This window comes from Chiloscyllium plagiosum, unplaced genomic scaffold, assembly GCF_037043375.1.
Source record: "Chiloscyllium plagiosum isolate Xiang-an unplaced genomic scaffold, Cpla_swu_hap1 HiC_scaffold_15, whole genome shotgun sequence".
NCBI classification, from domain to species: domain Eukaryota; kingdom Metazoa; phylum Chordata; class Chondrichthyes; order Orectolobiformes; family Hemiscylliidae; genus Chiloscyllium; species Chiloscyllium plagiosum.
Window position 1 is genome coordinate 33,274,444 of NW_028270153.1, and position 27,285 is coordinate 33,301,728.

At 38.3% G+C, this 27,285-nt stretch overlaps 1 protein-coding gene and 1 long non-coding RNA gene across 12 annotated transcripts in view; one reads left to right on the forward strand and one right to left on the reverse strand.

Moving 5' to 3' along the window:
• Window positions 1-6,864, forward strand: part of LOC148147639 (uncharacterized) — a 55,994-nt gene extending 49,130 nt beyond the window's left edge. Inside the window, exons 3-4 of the long non-coding RNA XR_015759563.1 lie at window positions 6,225-6,328; window positions 6,731-6,864. This is a non-coding gene — a long non-coding RNA (uncharacterized LOC148147639). The remainder of the gene's footprint in view (window positions 1-6,224; window positions 6,329-6,730) is intronic.
• The window catches only part of tpd52l2b (tpd52 like 2b), a 50,673-nt gene continuing 28,548 nt past the window's right edge, over window positions 5,161-27,285 (reverse strand). For 5 of the 11 annotated variants that reach the window (XM_043710434.2, XM_043710436.2, XM_087994865.1 and 2 more), the window contains 5 exons: window positions 21,567-21,668; window positions 16,328-16,354; window positions 15,416-15,457; window positions 15,052-15,100; window positions 5,161-6,108 (listed from right to left, as the gene is read on the reverse strand). In XM_043710434.2, coding sequence (XP_043566369.1) covers window positions 6,001-6,108; window positions 15,052-15,100; window positions 15,416-15,457; window positions 16,328-16,354; window positions 21,567-21,668 — 328 coding nt within the window. In that variant the 3' untranslated portion in view covers window positions 5,161-6,000. Of the gene's footprint in view, window positions 6,109-13,393; window positions 13,452-15,051; window positions 15,101-15,415; window positions 15,458-16,327; window positions 16,355-21,566; window positions 21,669-27,285 lie in introns of all 11 variants that reach the window. The other 6 variants (XM_043710441.2, XM_043710439.2, XM_043710440.2 and 3 more) reach the window with 5 other exon arrangements.

Consider the following 27,285-nt stretch of genomic DNA (forward strand, 5'->3'; position numbering starts at 1 on the left):
GGTACTAGGACTAGACAGGATGTATCCAAGAATGCAGACGGAATTAAAGAGGTACTGGTACCTTCCATCTGGAGAACTGCAAACGGTGCAATGTCTTACACAATAAGTCAGTTCAACCGTGACGAAAGGGAAAAACGCAGAAACAATAATCCAAGGCAAAGTTATCTGTCAAACAAACGCCAGGCGAAACAGCACAGGTTTGTTAACAATTAGTGTTTAAGTAATCTGAGAAGATCAGTGGATTAATGAGGATAATGTTGTTGTCATGTACATGAACTTTTAAAAGATGTTGATAAAGTACTCCACAATGCACGTGCAAATGATGCTGTCACTCAGAATAAAAGGGATAGTGGCAGCATAGATACTAGGTTGGCAGAGTGACAGGAAAGTGGTGGATGGATCTTTTCAGACTATAGGAAGGTAGACTATGGGACTCCCTAAAGCTTGATACTAGGACCACTGATTAGATTAGATTAGATCATTTACAGTGTGGAAACAGGCCCTTCAGCCCAACAAGTCCACACCGACCCTCCGAAAAGTAACCCACCCAGACCCATTCCCCTGACTAATGCACCTAACACTATGGACAATTTAGCATTGCCAATTCACCTGATCGCTTTTCTTGTACTATATATGTATAAGCTAGACTTGGATATACAGAGCACAACTTCAAAGTTTGCACCAGAGCCAAACCTGGAAGTATTGTGAATTGCAGGAAAGATATTGGTAGATTTCAAAAGGCTATAGATCAGCTAATGCAACAACACCAAGCAGATGAATTTCAATGCAGAAAGATGCAGGTAAAAATTTTAGGGAGGAAGCATTGGGAAAGGCAATATAAAGAATACAAGTTCAAAATGGTTGCAGGAAGAGATGGCATATGTGCACAATCTTTAAAGATGGCAGGGCATGTTGAGAAAGTGTTTGAAAAGACTGGACTAACACTGGCTTGATCTTCAAAGTATTTTGTCCAATTCTGGGCACTGCCACTTGATCAGGGCTCTGTAGGCTTGAGAGCGAGCGAGCAAGCAAGCAAGCACAGAAAACATGTATGAAAATGGTTTCAGGTGTGATTTTTCAGTTGTGACATTAAGTTCAAGAAGCAAGAGTGTTCTCTTTATTGACAGATGAGATTTGATAGAAATGTTCAAGATCATAAAGGATCGAGACAGGTTAGCTAAAACTACTGCTTCCAGTAGCAGAAGGGTTAATGGAGAACCAGAGGACTAATTTAAGGTGGTTGGCAATTAAAAATGAGTGGCACGAGGAAGTACTTATTCAATTAGCGAGTGGTTGGGATCTGGGATGCACAACCTTAAAAGTGTGACGGAGGCAGATTCATTGTGGTTTTCAAAAGATAGTTGCTTAAGTATCTGAAGAGAAACACATGCTAGGCTATGCAGAAAGGACAAGATAATTATTATTGCAGAGAGTTGGCAAGGACATGACAGGACAAGTGGCCTTGATCTGTGCTGGAGCCATTCAATGATTCTAAAAACAGTTCTTCTCCAACTTGCAAGCCCATAAAGTTCAAAGAAATTCACACATTAAGAAAAATTACAACAATTTTAAGAGGCTTAAGTTATGTAGGCCAAATCGGTCAGATGTAAAATTACTGATACAAACAACATAAAACCAAGCAATTTGATGCATCAAGTCTGCATTTTGCTTATTTCAACAACAATTACCGAATCACATTTCCAAAAATAAAATCAAGTCGATCATGCACAATCTCCATTAACAAAGTCATGCTGAATCTTCTTGATTAATTCTAGTCTCAGATTCATCCTGTCCTTCAGAATTGCTTCCAATAATTGCCCCACAATGAAATTAGTCCATCAGCACTCCCTTACTACCAGATGCCTAGAGGAAGAACACCTCATCTTCCGCCTCAGGACCTTCCAATCCCATGGCATCAATGTGGACTTCACCAGTTTCCTCATTTCCACCCTTTTTCCAGTTCCAACCTTCCAACTCAGCACCACCTTAATGATCTATCCACTCCATCCTCCCCTCCAACCTATCACCATTACCCCACCTCCATCCACCTATTATACTCTTAGCTAACTACCCCCAGCCCCACCCCTTCCCTTCCATTTCTCTCTCCACCCCAGAGGTTGCCAGCCTCATTCCTGATGAAGGATTTTTGCCCGAAATATTGATTTTCCTGCTCCTTGGATGCTGCCTGACCTGCTGTGCTTTTCCAGCACCACTCTCTCAATTCTAATCTCCAGTATCTGCAGTCCTCACTTTCACCCTCTAATTTCTTGGTCTATACTTTCCTGTCTTCTTGAATAATAGTACCATATTGGCTGTCCTCTGGCACCTCTCCTGTGGCCAGCGAGGAATTAAAAATTTTCAGCATCCTTGTTATTTCCTCCCTTGTCTCATTCAACAGCCTGATAGACGAGAGATTTTGGGTGATCTAACTATATCAGTCCTTCTCCTTGATTTCTATATCTATATGGTCCTTCTCACGTGTACACTAACCTTCCTTTTTGCTCCTCTCTCTATCCAACCCTATATATCGCCATATCCAGGGTTCACTGGATTTATTTGTCTCACACTATCTTGATTGGAACACGCTCACCCTTGTAGTCTCCCTATTTCCTTCCTGAATGTATCCCATTGCTTTGAGACACATCTACCTAAAAGTATCTGGTCCCAGTCCACTCTGGCCAAATCATATCCAATTTTATGGTGAGCTCCCAATTTAGAACTTTTATTTCAGGCCCATCCTTATCCTTTTCTGTAACAATTTTAATCTAACAAAGCAATTGCTGCTCTCTCGCTAATACCTCAACCATATGCTCAGCTTCATTATGTAAAATTAAATCCAAACTACCCCCTTTTTTTGTAGGGCCTTCTATGCCCTGCCTTACAAAGTTATTCTGGAGGCATTTTGAGAATTCCATTTTCTCTAAACCTGGGAAAGTTGAAATCCCCTATCACCATCCTATTTCTCTTACGCTTTTGAAATTTGCCTACATATTTTCCCTTGGATTTCTTGTCGGCCATTAGCGAGCACATGGTGGACTCCTTACAGTGAGATTTTGTGTTCTTGGATTTTAAGTTCTACGTATATGGCTTCATTTGAAGAACCTTCTAAAATGCCATTTCTCCTAACGGCTGTAATTGATTCCAACAGTCAATATTGTGACACCCCCTCCTCCCTATATACTTTTCCATGTCTTGCCTGAAGACCCTACTTCCCAGAATACTGAGCCACCAATCCTGCCCCTCACTCAACTATGTCTCAGTGATAGCAATTATAAGGCCATGTTTTAATTTATGCTGACCATTCACCTTCCTTGTTTGTCAAGACTCCTGGAATTAAAATAATTATCATCTTGCCTTGCCAAACTGTGTTATGCCTTAACTGGCGTACAATTTCTGTCTTCTTGACTCTTTGCTATCTCTCAGTGTTGGCTGTTCATTTCTCTGTACTGAATCTTCTCTCTGGATTCCAATGGCTTGCAAATTAGTTTAAACCCTCCCCAACAGCAATAGCAAATGTCCCTGCAAAGATGCTGGTCCCATCATCCTTCAGATGCAAACTGTCTGCCTTTTAAATGCCTCATCTTTAAAAAAGTCAGTGTCCCAGAAATCTAAAGCTCTCTGTCCTGCACCATCTCTTCAGAAACATTTATTCAGACTAAACTCCCACTTATATACTCAGCAGTATGGAAGTGCTCGTGATCCAGAGATTACTACCTTTTGGGGTCTTTGAGGAATGCAAGGTACAGAGGTGTAAGGGTTAAGGAAGGAGTATCTTGAGTATAGGGCCAGGTGACTGAAGGAACAACCAGTAATGGTGACATGGTTAATAAGGATTCTCAACAGGCCAGAATTTGATGAGCACATATCTTCAAGGGTTGTGGAAAGCTTGTGACATAGCGGTAATATGTGGGCCAGATGTTCTAGGTTCAGCACCCACATGTATCTGAACAAGTTGGTTTAAAATATCTACAGTTGTGGGCTTGGGAGACTATTGAACGGGAGAGATTTTCTGTTGACCAGAAACAGACTGATGCTATGAGTAGCCAGTCACAGGCTTGACAGGGGACTTAAGTCACTGAACAGTGGTGCAAATGTGCAATTCAAAGTTAGCTTAAAGATTGCAAAAGAGACAAAATTGCATTTTACACCATGCAGCATAGTCGAGTGCAGAAGAATATTCTTTATATCCAGTATTACGAAGTCAGTTTTGAGATGAGATCTAAACATTTTCCAGATCTTTTCTGAAGCTCAGATCAAAGAGAAGCAGAGCAAGTGTGGCCAGTACAGAAATTTGGTCTTGAGAAGTCCATAAATTCAAAGTCCAATGGAAGAAAAAAAATCCAGGTACAGGTCTTTTCCAAATCTTGACCAGATTTTTCCAAATTAGAGGATGACGTTTTAATTTAGATACTATTTAAGGAGCAATTAACTTGAAGTTTGGGCTAAAAGACATCCAACTATTAGATAAGGAGAAATAGAATTTGTGGAAGAAAGTTCAAGCGATAACAGTAGATAGCCATGGATAGACATGCACAGTGTGGAGCCATTTAGGCAGCTGACGACACATCAGCCATGTTGGATCAAGTTTTGGTCAAGGTTAGGCAGGGCTAGGTTAGGGAAAGTTTCCCAAGTGGGCCTATTTTTATATTCCCTTTGCTTGGTCTTTTCTAAAGTAGCAGTAACTCAGAACATAATGAACACAATTTTACTGTTAAAAGATAATTACATTGATGACTAACAGCTTAGTTGAACTGTTACGCAACCTTATGGTTTAGTAGCATTGAATTAATTTTCTTTTGTAAATGACAGTAAAAACAAATATAAATTACAAAATGGAAGCATAACTGTTCAGTTATACAGCACAAATATGTTCAGAAACTAAGTAATAGACCGAATTATTCCAGTTTCCACTTTCAGTCATTACATCATAGAAACAGACCATTCAGTTCATGAAATTCATGCTAGCAACTTCCTACCAAGGATGCACACCCTATACTGAAAGCAAAAAAAAAAATTTGGTAGAGGCTGTTGGTGAAATCTCCAAGAGAAAAATCTGAATTTTGTACTGTCCACTCAAAATTACATTGTAAGAGGGAAGAATGAGAAGGGCAGGTGAAGGGGCATCAGACGATCAGGAAAAAAAAACACATGAAATTCAGAAAGCTTTAATAACCAATATTTAATTGTGAGCATTCTAGTGATAGAAAGGGAAATGTACAATTATATCCTTGCATACATGGAACAGCAGAACAACCCCCACACCATTTGCTTGAAACTAGAAATGGCCAGATAATTACTCAAATGCATCAAAACACTCTACACTAAAACCTACACTGTCATTCCATTAAAACTCAAAATTTCACATTTATATCCCTTATCGCCCACTGGATATTAACTCTAACCTGTAATCAGAATTTTGGTTTTAATATTTTAAAAATTCAGCTTGCTTCAGTCACTAACAAATGTACTAAATATACATGTTTAAAGCAGCTGGACGTACAACAGAAGCAGAAGTCATCCCTGTCCAAATAAGCTCTCCTGAAATAACGTCTGTTGTGGTAAATAGTCATTCTATACAAGCTTAAATAGTACTGGAAATTCTATCCACTTGCATCCCAGAGTTGGCCCATACATATAAAAGTGGCATTAAAGCAAAGTAAGGCTAGTATGATATGAATCTGAGTTAATAGTAGTGTGCCAAGTGTTGAAATGGAGGTTTTAAAAGGTAGTCAGAACTAGTTTTCAAATGGCGACAATCGCTTTATAAAGAGAATTTGATGCGGTTTCAAATTTGCTAGAGAATTCTGACAGCCACATTTGTGTTCAAGTTTTACATATTACAAAATGGTTATCAGACTTCTAGATCAGTTGTAATGCACTTTTCATTAAATGGGTTTCAAATAATGATATGCACATTAACATGATGACTGCAGTTGCATTAAATTCAATTTGTGTAGATTTGGGATTCAGTGAGTCAGGTATGAAGAGAACAGCTCTTGTTCAGAAAGGTGCATTGTCCTGTGAAAGTTTTTCCTCTGTAGTTGGGCTTGAAGCAGTAGGAGTATGATAGCCATCTTTGCTGTTATTTTCATTGCCAATGACTTTAGCCTGAAAAAAAGAGTCAGAAAACAATGTTGTGTCAATATCAGATGCAACTTTGACAAAACGTTTTGAAACAAGTGTGCTAGAAGTTGCCAATAAATTTCAAACTTTTATTCACATAGGGCTCATAACGTCTCCAAAGTGGTTCACAACCAATTATCCCTTGATATAGAAGATGGCAATGAGGATCAAAGCCACTAGGTTCCACAAACTGCAATAATGAAAGGCAAGTAAATCTGTCCTCAAGGAGAAGTGATATAATTCTGAATACGTAAGACATTCTGAACATGTAAGATAAATACATTTTGAATACCTACAAGCTCAGGTGTAAAATATTATACTCAATAAACTTGAAGTAAATAAAAGAAAAGCAATTTCTACAAGTCCTGTAGGGAAAGTTTACTAGGGTAAATACAAAAAGAAAAGTTATTTTCTCCAATTAATCAAAAAAAGGTAGTCAGCAACTTGCCCCCTCTGCAAGCTGAGAAATTCAACAACTTTCATCTCAAAATGTTCAAAAAAATATGAATGGCATTATAAAGCTCAAAATGTGCACTGACATTAGTAATCCCAAACTGATGAAAGAGTTATATCAAACGCAAAATGTCAAATGTTTCTCTTTCCACAGATGCTACCATACACACAGAGCTTCTCCAGCATTTAATGACTATACTGGAAAAGTGGGAGAACAGTCGAGGAGCTCCATCAATTGGTTCCATATAAAATAATCAGTACATAAACTAACAAGCAGCATGGATTTAGAAGGACAAAAGATTCTCCCCAACAATCGCCTGGTATCAATCTAAAGCAGACTGTGAAAATCACTACAATATTGTTCAGGCAAAATTAAAGTCTCATTAAAAAAATAGCTAAACTAGTCATTTTTCATAATTTTGACTTCACCTTAGCAATGGAAATTGAGGTAAACCAGAGACTATGTCCAATCAATGCTGAACAACAGTCAAAGTCAACTGAATGTCGAACTACATAGTAAGACAAAAATAAAAGTCACAGAAAGTTTGATTAGATGACATGGAATATTACATACAAGGTTTGGCTGCCAAGTTAAGACAGATATTAGAGTCGGACATGTAGCACTGATTTTAAATAAACCATGAAGCTAATCCTAACTATTAAAATGTCTTGAATCAAAGAAAAATTGTTAAAATACTGGCAAATTTGGCATATTACTTTAAATGATGCAACAGGAGGATAAGCAAATGTAGTTCAAACTGGCAACACATGTTTAGGGTCGATGACAAACTTTTCCACACAGAGGAGTCAATAGATCAAAGATTTGTAGAAAGTGTAATGAATGTGAAAACAGTTTGGTGCTGAAATAAGTGGATAAATTCTCTAAGTCTGTATTCTCTAGAGTTTCAAAGAATAATGGGTTATTTAATTGAAACTTACAAAATTCTGACATGACACGGTGATGTAGATATTTTTGCTGGCTAATTAATCTAAATCAAGGGACATGATCACAAGATAAAGGATGGGCCATTTAAGACTGAGATAAAGAGGAATTTCTTCATTTTGAGGGTGGTGAATCTTTGCATTTTTACAGCTCTCTGGAGGTAGACAGCATCAGTCACTTTGCATGCTCAAGACAGAAATCGACATTTTGGGAGACTAATGACATCAGTAGAATAATACAGGAAAATGGCATTGAAATAGATGATCAGGCATGATCTAAATTGAATGCAGCAGACTCGATGGGCTGAGTGGCCTACACATGTTCCCATGTTTCTACTGTGACGATGCTGCTCCTTTAACAAGGTTATGCTTTTTGTCTCCCCACCCCACAAAAGAGGTCGCAAAAGCATCCATTTAGAAAAGTCTGACTTATGGGTTTTAGGGTCAGTTTAATAATGTAGCTGTTAGATAGCCTTAGGCAAAAGCCTTAAGTTTTTAGAAAGAGCACTTGTGCAGTGAAAGGAGTGGCCAGTTCTCCAGCTACACTTTTCTCTGGTTTGATTTGATTTGTGGCAGTTTGGCTATTCACTGCAAGCAGTCAGGGAGTTGTAAAAGTTGCAAGTCCATGCTAATCCTCCTTTTTGACATCTCTCCTGTTAAGGCCCTGTGTTTGATTTTTCCTCTTGTGCCAAGGGGTATTTCTGGGGACTGTTGCAAGTATTGAGAATAGCATCATTACATTGGGATGATCTAGAGTCAGAGCCATAGAGATGTACAGCATGGAAACAAACCCTTCAGACCAACCTGTCCATGCCGACCAGATATCCCAACCCAATCTAGTCCCACCTGCAAGTACCCGGCCCATATCCCTCCAAACCTTCCTATTCATACACCCATCCAAATGCCTCTTAAATGTTGCAATTGTACCAGCCTCCACCACTTCCTCTGGCAGTTCATTCCATACACGTACCACCCTCTGCATGAAAAAGTTGCCCCCACAGGTCTCTTTTATATTTTTCCCCTCTTCTCCTAAGCCTCTGCCCTCTAGTTCTGGACTCCCCGATACCAAGGAAAATACTTTGTCTATTTATCCTATCAATGCCCCTCAATTTTGTAAACCTCTAAGGTCACCCCTCAGCCTCCAACACTCCAGGGAAAACAGCCCCAGCCTGTTCAACTTCTCCTTATAGCTCAAATCCTCCAAGCCTGGCAACATCCTAGTCAATCTTTTCTGAACCCTTTCAAGTTTCACAACATCTTTCCGATAGGAAGGAGACCAGAATTGCACGCAATATTCCAACAGTGGCGTAACCAATGTCCTGTACAGCCGCAACATGACCTCACAATTCCTGTATTCAATACTCTGACCGATAAAGGAAAGCATACCAAATACCTTCTTCACTATCCTATCTACTTGCGACTCCACTTTCAAGGAGCTATGAACCTGCAGTCCAAGGTTTCTTTGCAGTCCTAGGACCTTACAATTAAGTGTATAAGTCCTGCTAAGATTTGCTTTCCCAAAATGCAGCACCTCGCATTTATCTGAATTAAACTCCATCTGTTGGGTTTTCAGATAGGTTATGATTAGATTAGATTCCCTACAGTGTGGAAACAGGCCATTTGACCCAAGTCCACACCAATCATCTGAAGAGTATCTCATCCAGACCCATTCCCCTACATTTTACCCCTGACTAATGCACCCAACACAATTTAGCATTGCCAATCTGATCTGCACATCTTTGGATTGTGGGAGGAAACCCACATAGACACGGAAGAATGTGCAAACTCCACACAGACAGTGGCCCGAGGCTGGAATCGAACCCGGGTCCCCGGTGCTGAGGCAGCACTGCTAACCACTGAGCCAACATGCTGCCCATTCAGTATTCTGTTCTCTTTTGTTTGTGTTTCATTCAGCAATCTTGTTAATAAAATCTGTTTGGTTTATAACTAAGTGGTTTGACCAGCTGCATCCCTTCTAAAATATCCATGTTACACCTGCGTAAAACAAGTAGAAAAGTTAGGGTAATGGGCTCTGGCTACTTTCTTGAAACATTCTGAAGGGGTCTGTCCTGGTCCATAACATTATGGAGAGGTGGTAAGTGGTTTTCTTCATTCCCAACAATCTTGCTGAAAGTTAAATATTAGAACAATGGAAGATTGCCTCACTTTTCCAACAGATATTTCATTTTCATCTAAATAAGCAGATGACAATTATGATATTGCAATCTCAAAATAACACTATGCGACATTCAAGATTATATGTCCCAAGTCCTGAACTGGGTTTTGAACACTTATCTTTGTCTCATGGATAAATGCTATCAATAACACCAAGGTAAACAATTAGTCAGAGCTGGGCTTTTAACACATTTGAAACTAGACAGTTAGAAAATAAACTTTAATCCTATACAACTGACTCCTTTCTTAGAATGCAGAAATGGTTTTAAGCCTTTGTATTTTTGTGAAATGTCCTGAGTGCAAGTGTCTTTTTCAGTAATATTTTAATTCTATACCACCAAACAGTGATAAAGAATAAAACAATTACTCAAAAATATATAAAGTATATTACAAAACAAAAAAGATTGCAAAAAAGAGTTCTTTAGACATTCCAGCCACCAGAAAATGATCCAAATTCACACTGTTCCTTTTGTCCCAACAATATTTTTTACAATACCTATGTAAATCTCAAAGAAGTAGTAACAGTCTCTACATAGCAGTTCTTTGTTCAGACAGGTGCAGTTGGTTTTCTTTTCAAAAATTTCTGTGCAGGTATTGATGCTATTTTCCTTTAGCTGGCTTATTTCCCAGAGACACTCAAAACAAACTGCAAACTCATTATGACTTTTAGCTTCAAAGCAAACATAGGAGTTTGCCATACTCCGTGTCCAGTAGCTTTGTCTCCACTTTGGTACCCACAGACGCATACTGACTGACTTACTAGGATTGTTCTGTTTGCATCATTGGATACAATGTACACTGATGACACCATGCTTTCCCCATCATAAAATCTATCTACTCTTCCATTGCCTCTATGCCATCAGATTGTTTGTTTAATATACACAATCTTCAGTAGCCTTAATGTCATCAACTTTGAACCTTAAACTTGCAAAGAACTATCAGGCCTCTCCAGAGAACAACTTGTTGGTTCAGCATTGTCCAATTGCTAGTTTCAGTTAGCCACATTCCCATCCTATATTCTCTCTTGGACCAATTACATAGCAAAAATGGTAGGTGGGTCTCAAATTCATCGAAGTGATGCTATAAAACATGAACATTACATGATGAGGTAATGAGCTCCACATAACACTACCAGAGTCCAAACAGTATTTGATCCACCAAAGGTTGAATGAAAAAAAACTTACAACTGTGACTACATACGTTTGCCAGCAAGTGTCACTGTGGATTTGTTTAATTTTTGAAACAGCATTTTTGTTGTTATAGATTAGTAAAGGAGGACAAGGATTTAATTGTTTTTACATAAATATAATTTTACCATCAAAAGAACAAACACTTTTATAAAATACCCAGACTGAATTTTGCCAACTTAATGCCTTTATTAAAAAACATCTGTGGCTGGTTGAAATAGATTTTAATAGATTTATGTTCACTCAAAACCTTGCAAATCTGAAACTATAAATTAATAAAAACAAAAGCATTAACCGACATCATACTAAAACTATAACTATGCTCCTATCCCATAGGTGGTCAAAAACAGTCATAATAGGCAGAAGAAAAAGTAGGCTAAACAGGGTTTATACTCTGGTAATGCAAACACATCATTTTTCCTAGTGGGCCAAGATGTCTAAAACTAAATAATTGACAGACAATAACTGCTCCCACACTCAGAGGGAGAATATTACCAACTCAACATCTGAACCATTGTTTGCACTTTTCCACCCACCAGAGAAGCAATCTAATGGTTAGCAAATCTTCCCTGCTCCCACTTGCATAGGTAAACATCAAACTCCAGTGTTTAAAGTGTAAAATTAAAATCAAATGATGGAGGGTTCAATAAGTGTACGAAATCCAAAGACCCATTTCTCCAGTACATTTTACACAGGAGAGTCAAGATGATAAAATCAAGTGTTTGGCAGCCCTTTTTGTATTAAGTGAGATAATAAATCAGAAGCATATGTAATATGCCCAGATGGTTCGAGACTATCTCATTCCATTTGGCTTCAATTCTCTACTTTATTTTTATTTAATAACAGCTCTAATCTATATTAATCTAAATTTTTTTCAACAAAATGTTTTACCTCATATCTCCTGACCCAGTTTCATTTCCAACTTGGGTTAATTTTGATTATTCTCAGCCACAAACTTAGTTCCTTTCCTGTTTGTGGTTTTTAACAACTAGTTTTATGAGGCTACAATAGTCAAGATCAACAGCATCCCAGTGGCTAGACAGGAAAAGATTCTGCTCGACCCCGTTACATGTAACGTTAGATAAAAGTATTTGTAGGTCACACCTGCGAGGGAATCACACTAAAATGATCCTAACTTCACACTGCGACTACACGATATATGGGAGATGGCAGTAGATAACACTCAATCCTGGCAACAAACTTGTTGCAATTAATTCAGCTATAAAATTCAGCAGTTTACAGTTTCAACGTTTGGACTAGTTTGTGGTGGTGATTGAGAGGGATGGGCAGAATCAAAATAGAGTGAAAACTCCTACATGCTGCTCGTGCAAGTACAACATTTTCCTCAGGTTTAACGGAGTGTTAAAAATTTAGAATAATCTCAAGGTATTTATGCTAAAGTCTAGAGTGTTCATAGAAACACAAAACCTTTTACAGAATCTGGAACACAAATCAACCAGCAGGTGGCAACATATATGCAAATAACCACTATCTTTTAGATTTGTGCAGAAAGCTGGTGGCCATTTTGTATGTTACAGCAGACCTTCAGGATCCTGCTGAAAGTGGGAATTATTTATTGGAGGCCATTTCGTATATTTCAATTTTGCTTGAGCAATGGAACGCTGATAAATTGACCAAGAGTACATAATTAAGAATTTTTTTCTCTAACAGTTATAACAATAACCAATTCAACAAGAGGTTCAAAAGTAATTCCAGAAATCCTGAAAACATTCATACAAGAAGAATGAATATGACCACAATTAATAATTTTGTAGTCAAGTCTGAATATGATTTCATTATCCTGTTTTTGGTGTTGCCCATTGAAATAAACCCAAATCTAAAAATGAATTTGAGCTGGGTTTTTAAATAAAAGATTGCATTGGTGACACAGTACAGGGTTAGAAATTTCATGAAGGAGACTAAAATTCTCTTAGCCGGTTTCTAGTTTTCATTTAACGAAACATTATAAAAATAGTCGGTTCATTATCATTTCTTGAAAATGCAGAGCAGCATCCAATCTGCTATTAAGTTGCACTGCTGGAGTTTGAAAACAGATCTGCAGTGGGTCTCTGGCTAAGAAGATTTCAGAAAATATTGGAAGGGAAGAACAAAAAGACCACAAAAGACTACAAAGCAAATATAATAAACTTAATCCAAGACTCTAAATTTGGAATTGGATCAAAACAGTTTCAATGCTAACCCCAGAGATTTCTGAAGCTTTAAGGTTTAAAGTACCACTTTTGATGACCAATTCAACAACATCTTACAGACTCAGATGGTTTGCAAAAATACACAATTTGCTCCACTGTATTTCCAGGAACAGCTAATGAAACTGTCTATCCCTGACTTGATAAATTAGTGCCAAAAATGAATGAATTCTAGTTCTAACTTCTTCCTACATCTTGGCTTAGAATGTGTTGCCTGGCAGAAGATATTGGAGTATCAGGTCCTAACACTGTCTCAGCTATTAGTAACCTAGGAAATATGAACATGTGCACCTTTGGTTAACTCACCCTCTGATCTTGCTGTTTTCCTTCAAAGAAATACTGGCTAAGTTTTGCCGCTAAACAACTGCAAACACAGAAAAACTCGACTGTTACTAATTCATGAAACAAATATTCACATCTTGAATACGGAGTAGTCATCAAATAAAATTATTCAGAAAGTAACTTAAAAGACACGTTGGAAAGTAAAGTCTTGTGCTTTAACGAAAATGTAATTCTCTATCAAGGAACATTCAGTGCAAATTACAATCAATGATGTTCTCATACTATCATTTACCCTACAAGGAAATTCACTTCACGCTTCAATCATAATGTTACTTGTACAAATCAAACATCTCACTTGAGTCGGGGCTACCAAATAATGTATTCGTGCTCAGCTGAGAACTTCATGTCTTTATTGTCCTCTTGTTGTTTACCAGCTGGTATGTGGGAGAAGCATTCCATTTAACATAGTGTTTGAAGTATATTTAAAATAAAGTCAAAACAGCTATTCAATGTATTTGAAAATTCTATTTGTTTCGCTTTTACAACTTTTTCAAGTTTATTCGAAACAGTGGTAGTAAGTATGCAGAATTCACTAGCCTGTTTCAAGCTTCAGATACAGCTACGATCTCCAGCCTACATCGCAGCTCATCTAACAGAAGCAGCTCAGTAACTTCAGCACTTTGGATAAATGCCTTCCTAAGCTCATGGAAGACAGATTTGAGATTCTTTTTCTAACTGGTACCCAGAGATTTCCTTGTTTTTTTTTGTAACTAGTAATGCTATGCAAACAATTTGGACACAACAAATTTCTCTCAAACCACGAGTGACTTTGGATACAAGAATTGCATCTAAAAGTATGTAACTGCAGGCACAACCACACTTATAAAAGAAAGACATCTGAGAGATGCATTTAACAAAATGGTAACATCCAAATACTCAGTGTGTAAAGCACACTGATTATGAGCATTTTAAGTCCAAAATGTTTCTATAATATTATGCATATCAAGGCAAATAAGTCTCTAACAGGTTATTTTCAGGGCCTTGAGTGGATATAAAATCATTACTTGTGAAGCTACGTTTATGTAAACTGATGAGCAGATTTCACTGAAAAATTGGCCTAAATAGATCCCCAATCTGGTAAAATCCTGAAAAGTAAAAACAGAAATTTTAAGTAGTATTTTATCACAAATTAGTAAATATAAACCAAAGGAATGTGAACATTTTTAAAACGCCCACAATTCCAATGCGATGAAAATTTAATTTGACTTATACAGTCAGTGAAAATCCTTTTATATCTGGCATCATGTTAGGAGGATATTTCTGAAGGATATTGATGCCCACTGTTCCATGCACACTCAACACTTGACAATGATCAGTTTGCAAAAGGCACAGACCTTGAAAATGGAGGTAGTAGTTAACATTTTATCCCATAGAAATGTGCTCTTTGTCACAGTTGAAAGCTTGCTGAAGGTCACAGGTCACATGCTTAATTAGAATATACAAATGGGATAACTATAAATATGTAATGAAGGACAAGTATTTTTTGGACAAATTTGTTTTGTTTTAATGAGAAAAATAATGGAGATTGTGGCTTACAAGAACTTATTTTCCTCAAACTGAATTTGTCCTACATTAGAAGGAAAGGTTAAAAATGATGCTGGCAGATTCACTTTATTTCATACCTTTAGATTTCCAACACTTTCTTCAAATGACTTGAAGGTAGGTGATTCCCTGAAAGCAAAAAAAAAGTGAGTGGACAACTAATCCAAATTAGTTTGGTTCAGAACTGTTGACAATTCAACAAAACCATGCTATCTAATGAATTAACTAAATGACATTTGATATGAAATCATAAAACAATACAACTGTGGTAAAACACAACCAATAATAATGCTAAACCTGAAAGTAATATGAAGAAACAACAAAACTTGTAACAAAACAAAATACTATCACTGTGGGTAATTAAAAAGGACAGGTATTGCCAGCAATGCAGCCAAAGGAAGAGAGAAAAACTTTTGATGTCAAATTAATACAGTAATACATTACCTCATAGCTGGCATGCTTATTGAATGGCGTATGGAGTAGCTGCTACTTGGAAGCATTAAGAAATGAACAAATACCCCAAGTTATAAGAAAGAAAATGTTTGCCCAATGGGCAAGTTATTAAATAATGAATTAGTAGAGTATGCATCACTGTCTTATTACAGTAACATTAACAACCATAATTTTTACTAAGGCAATATGTAGCTCTGACAAAAACAGTTCATGTGTTGAAGCTTTTGAAACTAAATCCTAAATTTTTAAATAAAAAAGAGAAATATAAATACTTTTATGACAGATAAACAAAAATGCCACATTTTGTCCCTCCATTATATTCCTCATTACTGTACATTGTGCCTTCAGTGTAAAATATTTTTGTTTGGGAGGGGGCGAGGGGGGGGGGGGGGGGGGGGCGGTGGGAAAGAGGTGAGGAGAGATCAGTGACTTATTTCTTCTGATGGGTAAAAGCAGATGTACTGACGTACTCTCTGTACAGCCAACACTTAAGTGAAACCAGGAAGCAGTGGGGTGGAAACCTGCAAATCTCTTCCTCCCATCTCCAGCCAAAAGGGGTTCAAGGAATATGATTCAAAGATAGAAACATGCAGCTGAGGCAGAGATCATGATCTGACTGAATGACAGAATAGGTTCAAAACCGTGAATAACCTATTCTTTTTCCAAATTCTGATATTGGGTCAGACTTTAAAATCAAACTCTGACTGAATTTATATTGAACTGCAGTACAGAACAATCCTTCATACTAATGATATGGTCATTGTGTGAATGCACCCTTAAACACAAGTTAATTTAGAAATCCAAAAGTCAATGATGAAGGAAAAGTTAACCAATTTGAATAAAAAGGCTCATGTCAGACTTAAGTCTGTGCCTCAGAACAGGCTACATATTCACCTTACCTACCTAAAGGACTGAGAAAAAGGGTGAGACCTGAAACAAGTCAATAACAAAGGAAAGATTGGTCAGCCACATCAGATAGAATGCAAGGTAATAACATTACCAATTTGCGAGACAGAAGTTACAAAGCCTCAGATCACACAGGATTAAGTAGTATCAGGACTATACCTCAATCAGTGAAAGAGCTTTTGGCTGTTATAGTGAAACAGTGAAAATGAGTTAAAAAGTTCTCAGTCTGTGACAACTCTAATATTAAGATAGCATTTTGCAGATGATTTGTGGGGCTTACAAACCAGAAAAGATCAGCTACATTCAGTAAAATAGCTCTAGTTTGATGTAAAAATACACACTAAAACAAAAACTTAAATGAAAAGCAATACCTGCACTACGTGTTCATATTCTGCTCTGAAATGTGGACACATCAAGCAATGCTAACATCACATCAACCTTGAGCAGTGAATAATTCTGTGATGACATGCATATTTCTACAGAGCTGTGGTATCAAACCCAAACTGAGCTTTTATGATCACTGTTACCAACTTCAAAGGAGGCAATTAGGCATTATGGTGAATGGGTAGGTAAGTGCAGCTTAGTCCATGAAAAGATCAGCCACAACCTTACTGAATGGTGCAGCAGGATCAGGCCGACCCTAGCTCCTATTTCCTATACTCTTAGAAAAGAAGTGAACAAAAAAATAAGTGTTACGCAATGAACATGTGGAAATAGGTGAGGGAGTAACAGAAGAAAACCCATAAAAGTTTTGTATACACACAAACAGTAAAAAAAGTGTAGCCAAAACGAAGGATGGGGCTCATCAGGAATCTTGACAAAGATAACCGCTTTGGAGGCAGAAAGAATGATCAGTATTTTGTATCTCACATAAGAGAACGACATCACAGGGCATAAGGATATGGTTGTAAAATTAGGTAGGACAAAAATAAACAAAGGTGCGGACCGGCTCAAAACAGAAAAATAACTCTATCCAGGTGAGATGCCTAAGGAAGACAGTGGAAATTGCAGAAAATCTGGCCACAACTGTTGAAACTTCTTTAGAGGTGGGAACGATGGAGGATTGCGAACATTACCACTCCTATCAAAAATGGGGACAAGAATAAATCTTGAAACCGCAGGCCAAACAAAGTAAAGCCAGTGCTAAGAGAAATTTCTGGAGATCATTCTAAACAAAATGAATTGATTTCTGGAAAGAATATGGTTTAATAAATGAAAGTTAGAGCAAACTTGTTAACTACAAATCATGTATTTGTAACTTAGTTGAGTTATTTGAAGTATTGAAGAAGATTAAGGGTAGTAACACAAGAGGCCATTTCATGAAGTAATATGTAAGTGATTTAATAATAAATTAAATCCAAGGAGTTAAAGGCACAAGTTTTGTATAGAAACAAAATTTGGTAGGAACACAAGATAAGAGAACAGCATCAAATATTTGTTGATCTCTGTATTTGGTGTTAAGGCACAGAAAAGGATAAATGACATAAAAAACAAAGTTATACTAAAACATTTAGTTCAGGCCATGGAGTAGAGAGATCAATTCTGGACATCATACTTTCGGAAAGGTGTAAACATCTTAGACGGGATGCAAACAAAACTAACTAGAATGGGCACTCGTGTTAAAAAATTTCAAGTATATAGAGGTAACAGTGCGGAAATTTCATGGTGATATTTTAAATCATGAACTACTTTGAAAAAGTAGAGTTGGTTTCCTGGCAAGTTGGTACCTGAAGAATATAGATATAAAGGCAAGTGTCAAAAAAGCCAAAAGCAAGAGGAGTTGGAAAAAAATGGTGCAAGTTGCTGTGATCTGGACTACTTTTGTCTGTAGGGTGACAGAACAGAATAAATAATAGGGGGAAGGATCAGGACAATAGGGTTCATTGGATATTGCTTTCAAAGAGCCAGCATAATAGGCTGGATGGGCTTTTTCCCTGCAGTATTATTCTATAATTCCAACCATGCCATTGCTTCCACAGAATTTTGCAGCCATCCTGGGGTCCTAAATGATTCTATCAAAACACAAGTTTTTCGATCAATCTTTTCATCAGTCTACCATCTTCTACTCTTTGTAAGTTGATGTTTTTATAGCCTATCAATAATTGTTGATGATCACTGCTTGAGAAATACATTTCCGATACTAACTTTTATATAGAATATAATAGAGACTTTTTAAAAAAGAAAAAATGTTACATATGGGAAAATTATCAATTTTTTGCAGAATTACATATACTGTGTGTTTGAAATGGAAACATTCATCCACAAAAACAAATCAAAGAGGATCAGAATGTCCTGAAAACACACAAAATGCATGCAGCTATTAAGTTTCAAACCAAGATCAGAAAAAAATCCAAATATGATTTATTTTAACATGCAAAGCAGCACACTAAAAATTAACCACACAGAGCAGCTTAAAAAAAAACACAAAAGTATGTGCACTATCCATTAGAGTGGATTTTTTTCTTTTTAAAAAAGGTTTTCTTAAAATCTGTACCTGAGTGGATGCAGACAAAATATATAATCAGATTAACCTATTAAAAACTTTGAGTGTTTCAACATTAGTACTGTTTCAGTGTTATTTTAGTTGAAGTGCAATTTTGGAAATTGGGGAGGAAATAGTTTTTCTTAATTCTAAAGTTGTATTGTATTAAAATATCACGGAGGGTAATCTCTGGAGTGCCAGCAGGAAAACACAAATTCATAGCTGTAGAACAGAATTTTGTATCCAACACCCTCCAAGCATTAGCTCTTAAATTTCAACAGTGTCCACAATGTGAAGATGCCCAAAGGTATCACAGTTACTTCACCACTGAAAAAAAAAAGCACAGGGAAACAAGGAGCAAGACAAATAAAATTAATAAGATTGCAAACCTAATCAAAAGTAAGGAAAAACATGAAATTGATATTTTCTTCCTAATACTGTACCATCTTTTCATTATCACTATATTAATGGTTGCCTAAACACCTTTGTATACATTTTCTGGTAACGTAAAAGTAACAGTCACGTGGACAGATTATCTGTTGAGTTCAGAGATGATCAAAAAGAACGGTCTTCGAAGCAGTCTTGGTCAAATTAAACTCATTATGAATACTCTCAAATCAAAAAATTGCTTTTTTTCTCTGCATACAAATAAAACCAGTTTTAGTATGGTAAGCTACTTGTTAGCTAGGCTAGTTCACACAAAGTGAGTTTGACGTCACAGTCAGAATTGAGGAATTTTAACACAAGACAATGCAAAACTGTGTTAGACGCATGATACATTTAGTGGCCATAACCATCACATAATTTCTAAAGGAATAATACAAAACTTTAAACAAAAAAAAATCACAGATCAATGTTAACAACGAAAAGAAACAAAGTCTCAATCATGGGCCCCTCCCAATAGCTCTATCCCCATGGCTGAAACATTATTGAACTATTTGTATCTTTGACATTTAACCCAACAGTATGGGGAGAATAAACTAAGATCCAACATCTTGATTAAAATGGCTTTCTAGCTAGTCAATAGAGAGCCACATCTTCCACACAATTTAAATTCGAGAATAGATAGTGGGATGATGGAACCACGGAATGAGGGGCAAGACTATGCTTTACTGATTCACTAACTTTTTTCAGAGAAGGGAATGTCTCATGCAGAATCATGATGGTCAAAATTTAACTTCAGACCCACATCAATATGGTTGACTCTTAAAAGTCCTCCAAAATGGCCCAAAAGCCACTCAGTGGTATTAAAATTTGACAGAAAAGTCAAAAGAACAGAACCAATGCATCACCCATTCTATTAATCTCGGTACCAGAACAGTGATCTCGAGATATGGCAAAATTGGAAGAGCAATAATTTGAAAGTCATACTTAGTGAATGATGCCTCATAGGTCATGTTCCAGACTCTTCCATCAACTCTCCCACTGATAGGACAGATGCAAAGGCAGAGACACAGTGGTATATAATCAAAAGGGTGTGATGCTGAGCACGTTGAAAGTGACTCAATTTTTTTGAAGCTGCATTGTATCAAGTCAAATGCAAGAAACCCCCTTCAAGTTACCACCTTTGCCTGATGAGTCAAAACTCCATGTCGAAAGCCACAGAAGCACTATTAAGAGCAGAGAATCTTGGTGGGGTCTCAGTGTCCAATGGTGGTTGAGTACTTTGCAGCTAGTTGCTGAGCCCTGAAGGACTCATCTAAATATTTGCCACAGTGGGCACTGTCTTCAGGCAGAGGTTGATAATCCATCCCAGTCTCTTCCTGAGATCCTCAGCTCAGATCCTGGTCTTCAGCCAACTGGTTTTACTGTACGAGTGAATGCTGAATGCAGTTCATACAGAAAGTACTGTCACTAACATCTGGCAGCAGTACCGAAGAGTGCTGCTCTAACTCACAAATTGCCCTTGAGAAGGTGTCAGTGAGCCACCTTTTTCAGTTAGTTAGAGAAGAAGGATGCCAGATTGTGTCTTAGAGGAAATGCCAATGGTGGTGGTACTCCTATACAGCTGCTTCCTTTGTGTTCCTAGGTGGTAGAAATTATGGGTTTGAATGTGTAATGCAAAGAGCCAATGTAAGTTGCAGCAATGCATCTTGAACATGGTACCCAATGCTCTCGTGGCCTACCACTCGAGGGGTTTTGTGCCTGGGAAGGAGTCTAGTGTCTCAAGTGCACTCATCTCAACCAGCGTGGAGTACTCAATTCCCTCCTCATTTGTGCCATTTGGATAGCCCGGAAGTATATGCCACAGATTTCATAAGACTCTGACCTGCTCTTTTACCCACAAGTGTTTCTACGTCTTGTCCAGTTCAGTTTCTGGTGTTTGGTAGCTTCAGAATGTTAACGGGGGATGCAGCAATGATATTGCTATTGAACATCAGGGAGAAATGATTAGATTCTTAGTTAGGGCCAAGGCTAGCAATGATTTGATAACAAGTTAAGATGAATTTTGAATGTATTTCACCAGGCTTCAGCTAATTTAAAAATTTTGGATTTCACATTAATGGTGGAGAGAAGACACAAGCCGAACATAAACCTGCAACTGAAGATGATTCAAGTTTCACGGCTGATGGGTACAAGATTTAAAATTGAGGAGTACATAAACCATTATTAATACCCTCACTTGAAAGGATTGAAAATACACTTTCAAATCACTGTTACAAAAAGACAATTTCATGACTGGGTGTAGTTTATTATAACTGACTCCTTAAAAGAAAAATGTTAAGACTAACAGACTACCTAAAACAAACTTACTTAATTTCCCCCAGCGTCTTACTAAGGGCTGAGCCAACACTGGAAATGGCACTAGAGGTCTTTGATCCAGCAGTGGAAAGTGTTGCTTGTGTCTTCTTGTACCTGCAATTAAAAAAAGTTTGGATATTATGCATAACATTAGATTTACTTACAAAAATTCAAGTAAAGCTGTTCATTTCAGCAGAATACATACAGGCTACAAACTGGAATCTTACAATATGATATCTTATTCTGTCAGTAACTGGTGATAGAAGGGGTAAAAAGCCTATTAGTAGTATTGCAGGTAGTTTTCTCGATATAGTACCTATAAAGGAGAGAAATCACATATGGAGCAAAGCTCAAGACAAACATGAATAAAATTTCTGTACAAGTGAACGGTTATATAAAGCAGATTGGAGAAGGCAAAAAATAGATTATTGTCAAAGTGTAGAGAAGTATAAAGTAAAATAAAAAGACAAAATGGCTATAAATATGGATGGCTGTGCATTACATTAGTTTACTATTCAACAATTTATTGTGACAAACCATAGGATGTGTCACTCAGCAAAAGAAAGATTAAATTAGTACTAGCACCATGCCTTGATCCACTTTATTTCCTTGTTTTGCTTCTGCAACTCTAAGTTCCTTCGTTTCTTTGTGGAACTTACTGCGGCTGAAAAGGTCTGGAGGCCTAGTCAGTGATTGTATTTAAGACAAATAGGCTCTTGATTAACAAGAGCTAAAAAATGTGTTGCTGGAAAAGCACAGCAGGTCAGGCAGCATCCAAGGAGCAGGAGAATCGACGTTTCGGGCATAAGCCCTTCTTCAGGAAGCCCTTCCTGAAGAAGGGCTTATGCTCGAAATGTCGATTCTCCTGCTCCTTGGATGCTGCCTGACCTGCTGCGCTTTTCCAGCAACACATTTTTTAGCTCTGATCTCCAGCATCTGCAGTCCTCACTTTCTCCTCTTGATTAACAAGGGGAACAGGGGTTCCAGGGAGAAAATAAGAAAATGGGGTTGAGAAACATATCAGCCACAATCAAGTGGTGGACCAGATTTGATAGGCCAAATGACATAATTCTGGTCCAATACCTTGTCGTTTTATGGTTCCACAACCTAAGCAGGTGCTTTGCTCCTATGCTTTATATTTTCCATCAATTGATGGGGCACAAAGACAAATCTTCCTTGATCAAAAACAAATTACTCTTCTTGGCAAACCACTAATGCAAAACTTTGTCCCACAAATGCCATTAATATTGGTGGAAAACCAAATGTAAATCTCTTATAAACAGAGCAATATTTCATTTCTTGTTTTGTTCCTTTGCTTTTTGAAAAAAGATTACATTTATAATGGTATGGGATGACAATCCTCAATAAGATCACCCCTCAGCTCCAGGGAAAAAGCTCCAGCCTGTTCAGCCTCTCCCTATAGCTCAAATCCTCCAACCCTGGCAACATCCTTGTAAATCTTTTCTGAACCCTTTCAAGTTTCACAACATCTTTCCGATAGGAAGGAGACCAGAATTGCATGCAATATTCCATCCGATTTGTACAGAATTCGGAACACAATGCAGGACAATATGAAATATCAGTTTGTAAGTACAAGGAAACTTCAGTACGTCAGATCTTTAAACTGATACAAACACAACTCCATTACAGAACTAAGTACAAATGTTTGGAAGTCAGACCTAAATTGGGGATTCACTCTATACTTGGGCTGTTGTTAGCTTGCATAAGTCATGGTTGTCAAATATACACTGTTGAAGCTTGTACAAGGCGAAACTCACTCAGCAGGTCCAGTGTTGGATCTCATCAAGTGTCATATTTTTAACAAAACTGGTTGGCAAGTCTCAATGACTCTGAGCCTGATGGATCCAAGATGGAGATGCTTACTGTTCCCATGCTTCACCCACATAGTGACTGCTCCCTATTTAGGCAATCCCTTACAGTTGATTGGTACTTCATACAAACTGCCACCAGTGAATGCTAATTAGCTTGCAGGTTCTTGTAAATGATTTTAAAAACTGTCAGTAATATCCAAAATGTGAAACTAAGTATGGATTCGAGATCTCCAATAATCTAGGCTCAATTTTAACCAAAGATACAAAAGGTAAAACAAATGAAAAATTATTAAATAATTGCTACACAGACTACCAAGTTGAACCAAAAATCTTCATCCAATTGATTCCTTTCCCAATCACCTTCAGACTGTAGATGAAGGTGATAATGTAATATACAGTATAAATAAAAATGAAACAACAGTTCCTCGACAAGCCTTATACCTGGAGTCTGTTAGGCTACAATATTGAACAGTCAAAAAGTGTGGTGCTGGAGAAGCACAGCAGGTCAGGCAGCATCCGAGGAGCAAGAGAATCAATGTTTCGGGCACAAGCTCATCAGGTTGTAGGCGAAGGGGGCGGAGAGATAAATAGGAGGATTGGGGGGGGGGGGGGGGGGGGGGGGGGGGGGGAGAGGTGTCAGACAGGCAAGATAGCTGGGAAGGCGATAGGTAGATGCAGGTTGGGGGGGTGGGGGGGGAAGAGGACAGGAGAGAAGAGAAGATGATGGTAATAGATCGGCGGGAAGAGTGGAGCATAGGTGGGAAGGAAGATGGTCAGGTGGGACAATTCCAAGCTGGACGGGTGGATCTGGGATGAGATTTTGGGGGTGGGGGGAAAAACGAGGAACCTGGTGAAATCGATGTTGATGCCATGTGGTTGGAGAGGCCCAAGGTGCAAAACGAGGCCTTCTTTCTCCAGGTGTTGGAGGGCTTGGATTTGGCAGGGGAGGTGGCCCAGGATTTGCATGTCCTTGGCAGAGTGGGAGGAGGAGTTGAAGTTGTCAGCCACAATATAGTGGTGTGGTGTGTTCAGCTGCTTCCTCAATGGCCTTCACTCCATTGCACATACACAGTCAGAAGTATGTATTTTTGCCAATTACTGCACATTGTTCAGCATCATTCACAATTTCTCAGATACTGAAGTAGTCTGTTCACATGCAACAAGACCTGGGACACGATCCATGCTTATGGTGACGGGTGATAATGTTTGTGCAACAGGAATGTTACTCTCTCCAGTAACAGAATCGAACCACCATCCTCGACATTTAAATGGTATTACAATCACCAAATTCCCCACTACCAACATCCTTGATGTTGCCATTGACCAGAAGCTCAACCGAACTCACCACTCTAAACAAAGTGTTACGTGGCTATGAAACCAGGTCAGAGGCTATGAATAGTGTGACAAGGAATTCACCTCGTGACTCCCAAGTGCCTGTACATCAACAAGGGACAAGTTAGAAACAGGACAAAATACTTCCCACTTGCATTCCAACAACACGAAGTTTGATATCATCCAGGACAAAGCACCTGTTTGAGTGCCATATCCACAAGCATCTACTCCCCCAACTAGTGATGCCCAGCTGTAGCATGTACTATCTGCAAGTTCACTGGATAAATTCAAAGATCCTTAGACAGCACCTTCCAAACCCATGACCACTTCCATCTAGTGAACAAGGGCAGCAGATATATGAGAACACCACTACCTGCAACTTCCTCTCCGAGACACTTACCATTGAGAGTTGGAAATATATCACTATTCCTTCACTGTCGTTGAGTCAAATCATGGAATTCCCTCCATGAGGACATTGTGAGGTAACCTACAGCACGTGGACGCAATAGTTCATGGCGGCAGCTCATCACCACATTCTCAAGGGCAAGTAGCAACGGGCAATAAATGCTGACCTGGCAGCAACAACCATGTCCTGTAAGTGATTTAAAAAGACCCACAGTAATGTGGATGGCTCTTCATTGCCCTCTGAAAGAGCATAGTAAGCCATTTAGTTCAAGGGTAAAAGTGGATGGGCAATAAATGCTAGTATTACCAGGCATGGTGCTTACATCCTATTAATGAAAATGCTTTAATTCAAATTTATCCAAATAGAAGTTCATTTTGATCCATAATAAGCTAAAAGCTTAACTTTTATAGTCAGAGAGATGTACAGCACAGAAACAGACCCTTCGGTCCAACTCGTCCATGCCGACCAGATATCCCAACCCAATCTAGTCCCACCTGCTAGCACCCGGCCCATATCCCTCCAAACGCTTCCTATTCATATACCCATCCAGATGCCTTTGAAATGTTGCCATTGTACTAGGCTCCAACGCTTTCTCTGGCAGCTCATTCCATAAATGTACCACCCTCTGCATGAAAATGTTGCCCCTTAGATCTCTTTCAGATCTTTCCTGTCTAATCCTAAACCTATACCCTTTAGTTCTGGACTCTCCCACCCCAGGGAAAAGACTATTTATCCTATCCATGCCCCTCATGATTTTATAAACCACTAAGGCCTTGATGGTGGAAAAAACAAACTGGCCTGCAAAGAGCTTACCCCGCACAGTTTCTGAACAAGTGTAACATTTGCAATGTTCCAGCGCCTCTGGCGCCACCTCTACTTGAATGAGTATTGTAAGATTACAGCCAGTACCTCCATAGTTTCCACCCTTCATTCATTGTACTGGAATGGATCTCATCTAGTTCTGATAACTAATCAACTTCAGTAATGCCTGTGTAATTAGCTCCTCGATCATATCTTATCTCAAGGACATCCCTTCCTATGACTTATGCAGCATCTTCTTCCTTGAAGAGAGATGCAAAGTGCTCAAGACGGCCATCCATTCTCCCATTCCATCAAAACCTTCATTTTAAAAGACCTCTCTCAGGTTATGCACATTCTCCTTTCCTCAATAAAGAATATCTACATCCTCACATGTCTACTATTATCCTGCAAATCTTTTCTGTACTTGCTGCAGAGCTTAATCACCCTTCCTTTGAAATGACCAGAACTAAACATACTACTGAATATGGTCTAACCATGGTCCAATGGAATTTCTCTACTTTTCAATTTTACCCCTTTGGAAATAAACCTCAAATGCTTTGTTTGCTAATTCATGAAGTCTATGACTCTATTCTTAGCTTAACCCTTGCAGCTTCCAAGTAATAAATCATTTTTATGATTCAGTCACATGAAGATGGGAGAGGGGAGGCTGAAGTGGAGCAGAAACACCAAAGACCATTTGGGCTAAAAGCCTAGTTTCTTTGTCATAGACACAATGAACAAACCACAAAGCTCCAACTGAGTAATCCCCTTCTGAAACACATGAACAAACAGTGTATTTGTTATCAGAAATTAGAGGATTTGTCATCTATTCAAATTAAGGCAATTTGATATATACTGAAACCTGAAAATGCTCAAAATCATGCCACCCTCAGTTTCAAATAAATGACATCCTAGCTGGGCTACTTCAGTCTCCATTTGTTTAATCTTTTAGAAAGTGCATTCCAAATTGTGCTGAAAATACATTTATCAGAAATGCCAACTGCAAAGACGGCTGTTGGAAGTGCACCCATTACATAGAGTCACAGAATCCTACTGCACATAGACAGGTCCTTTGGCCCAAACTGGTCCATACCAACCAAATGTTCCATCTACGCAAACCCCATTTCCCTGCACTTGGCCCACATCCATATAATCCTCTCTTATCCATGCATTTGTAACAATGTTTTAAAAGGCATTTGGAATGTACCCACCTCAACCACTTCCACTGACAGCTCATTCCATATGCATATCACCCTCTGTGCAAAAGTGTTGCTCTTCAGGTTCCTTTTAATCTTTCCCCTCTAACCTTAAAACTGATGCTCTCCAGTCCTCAATTCCCCAACTCTGGAAAAAAGACAGA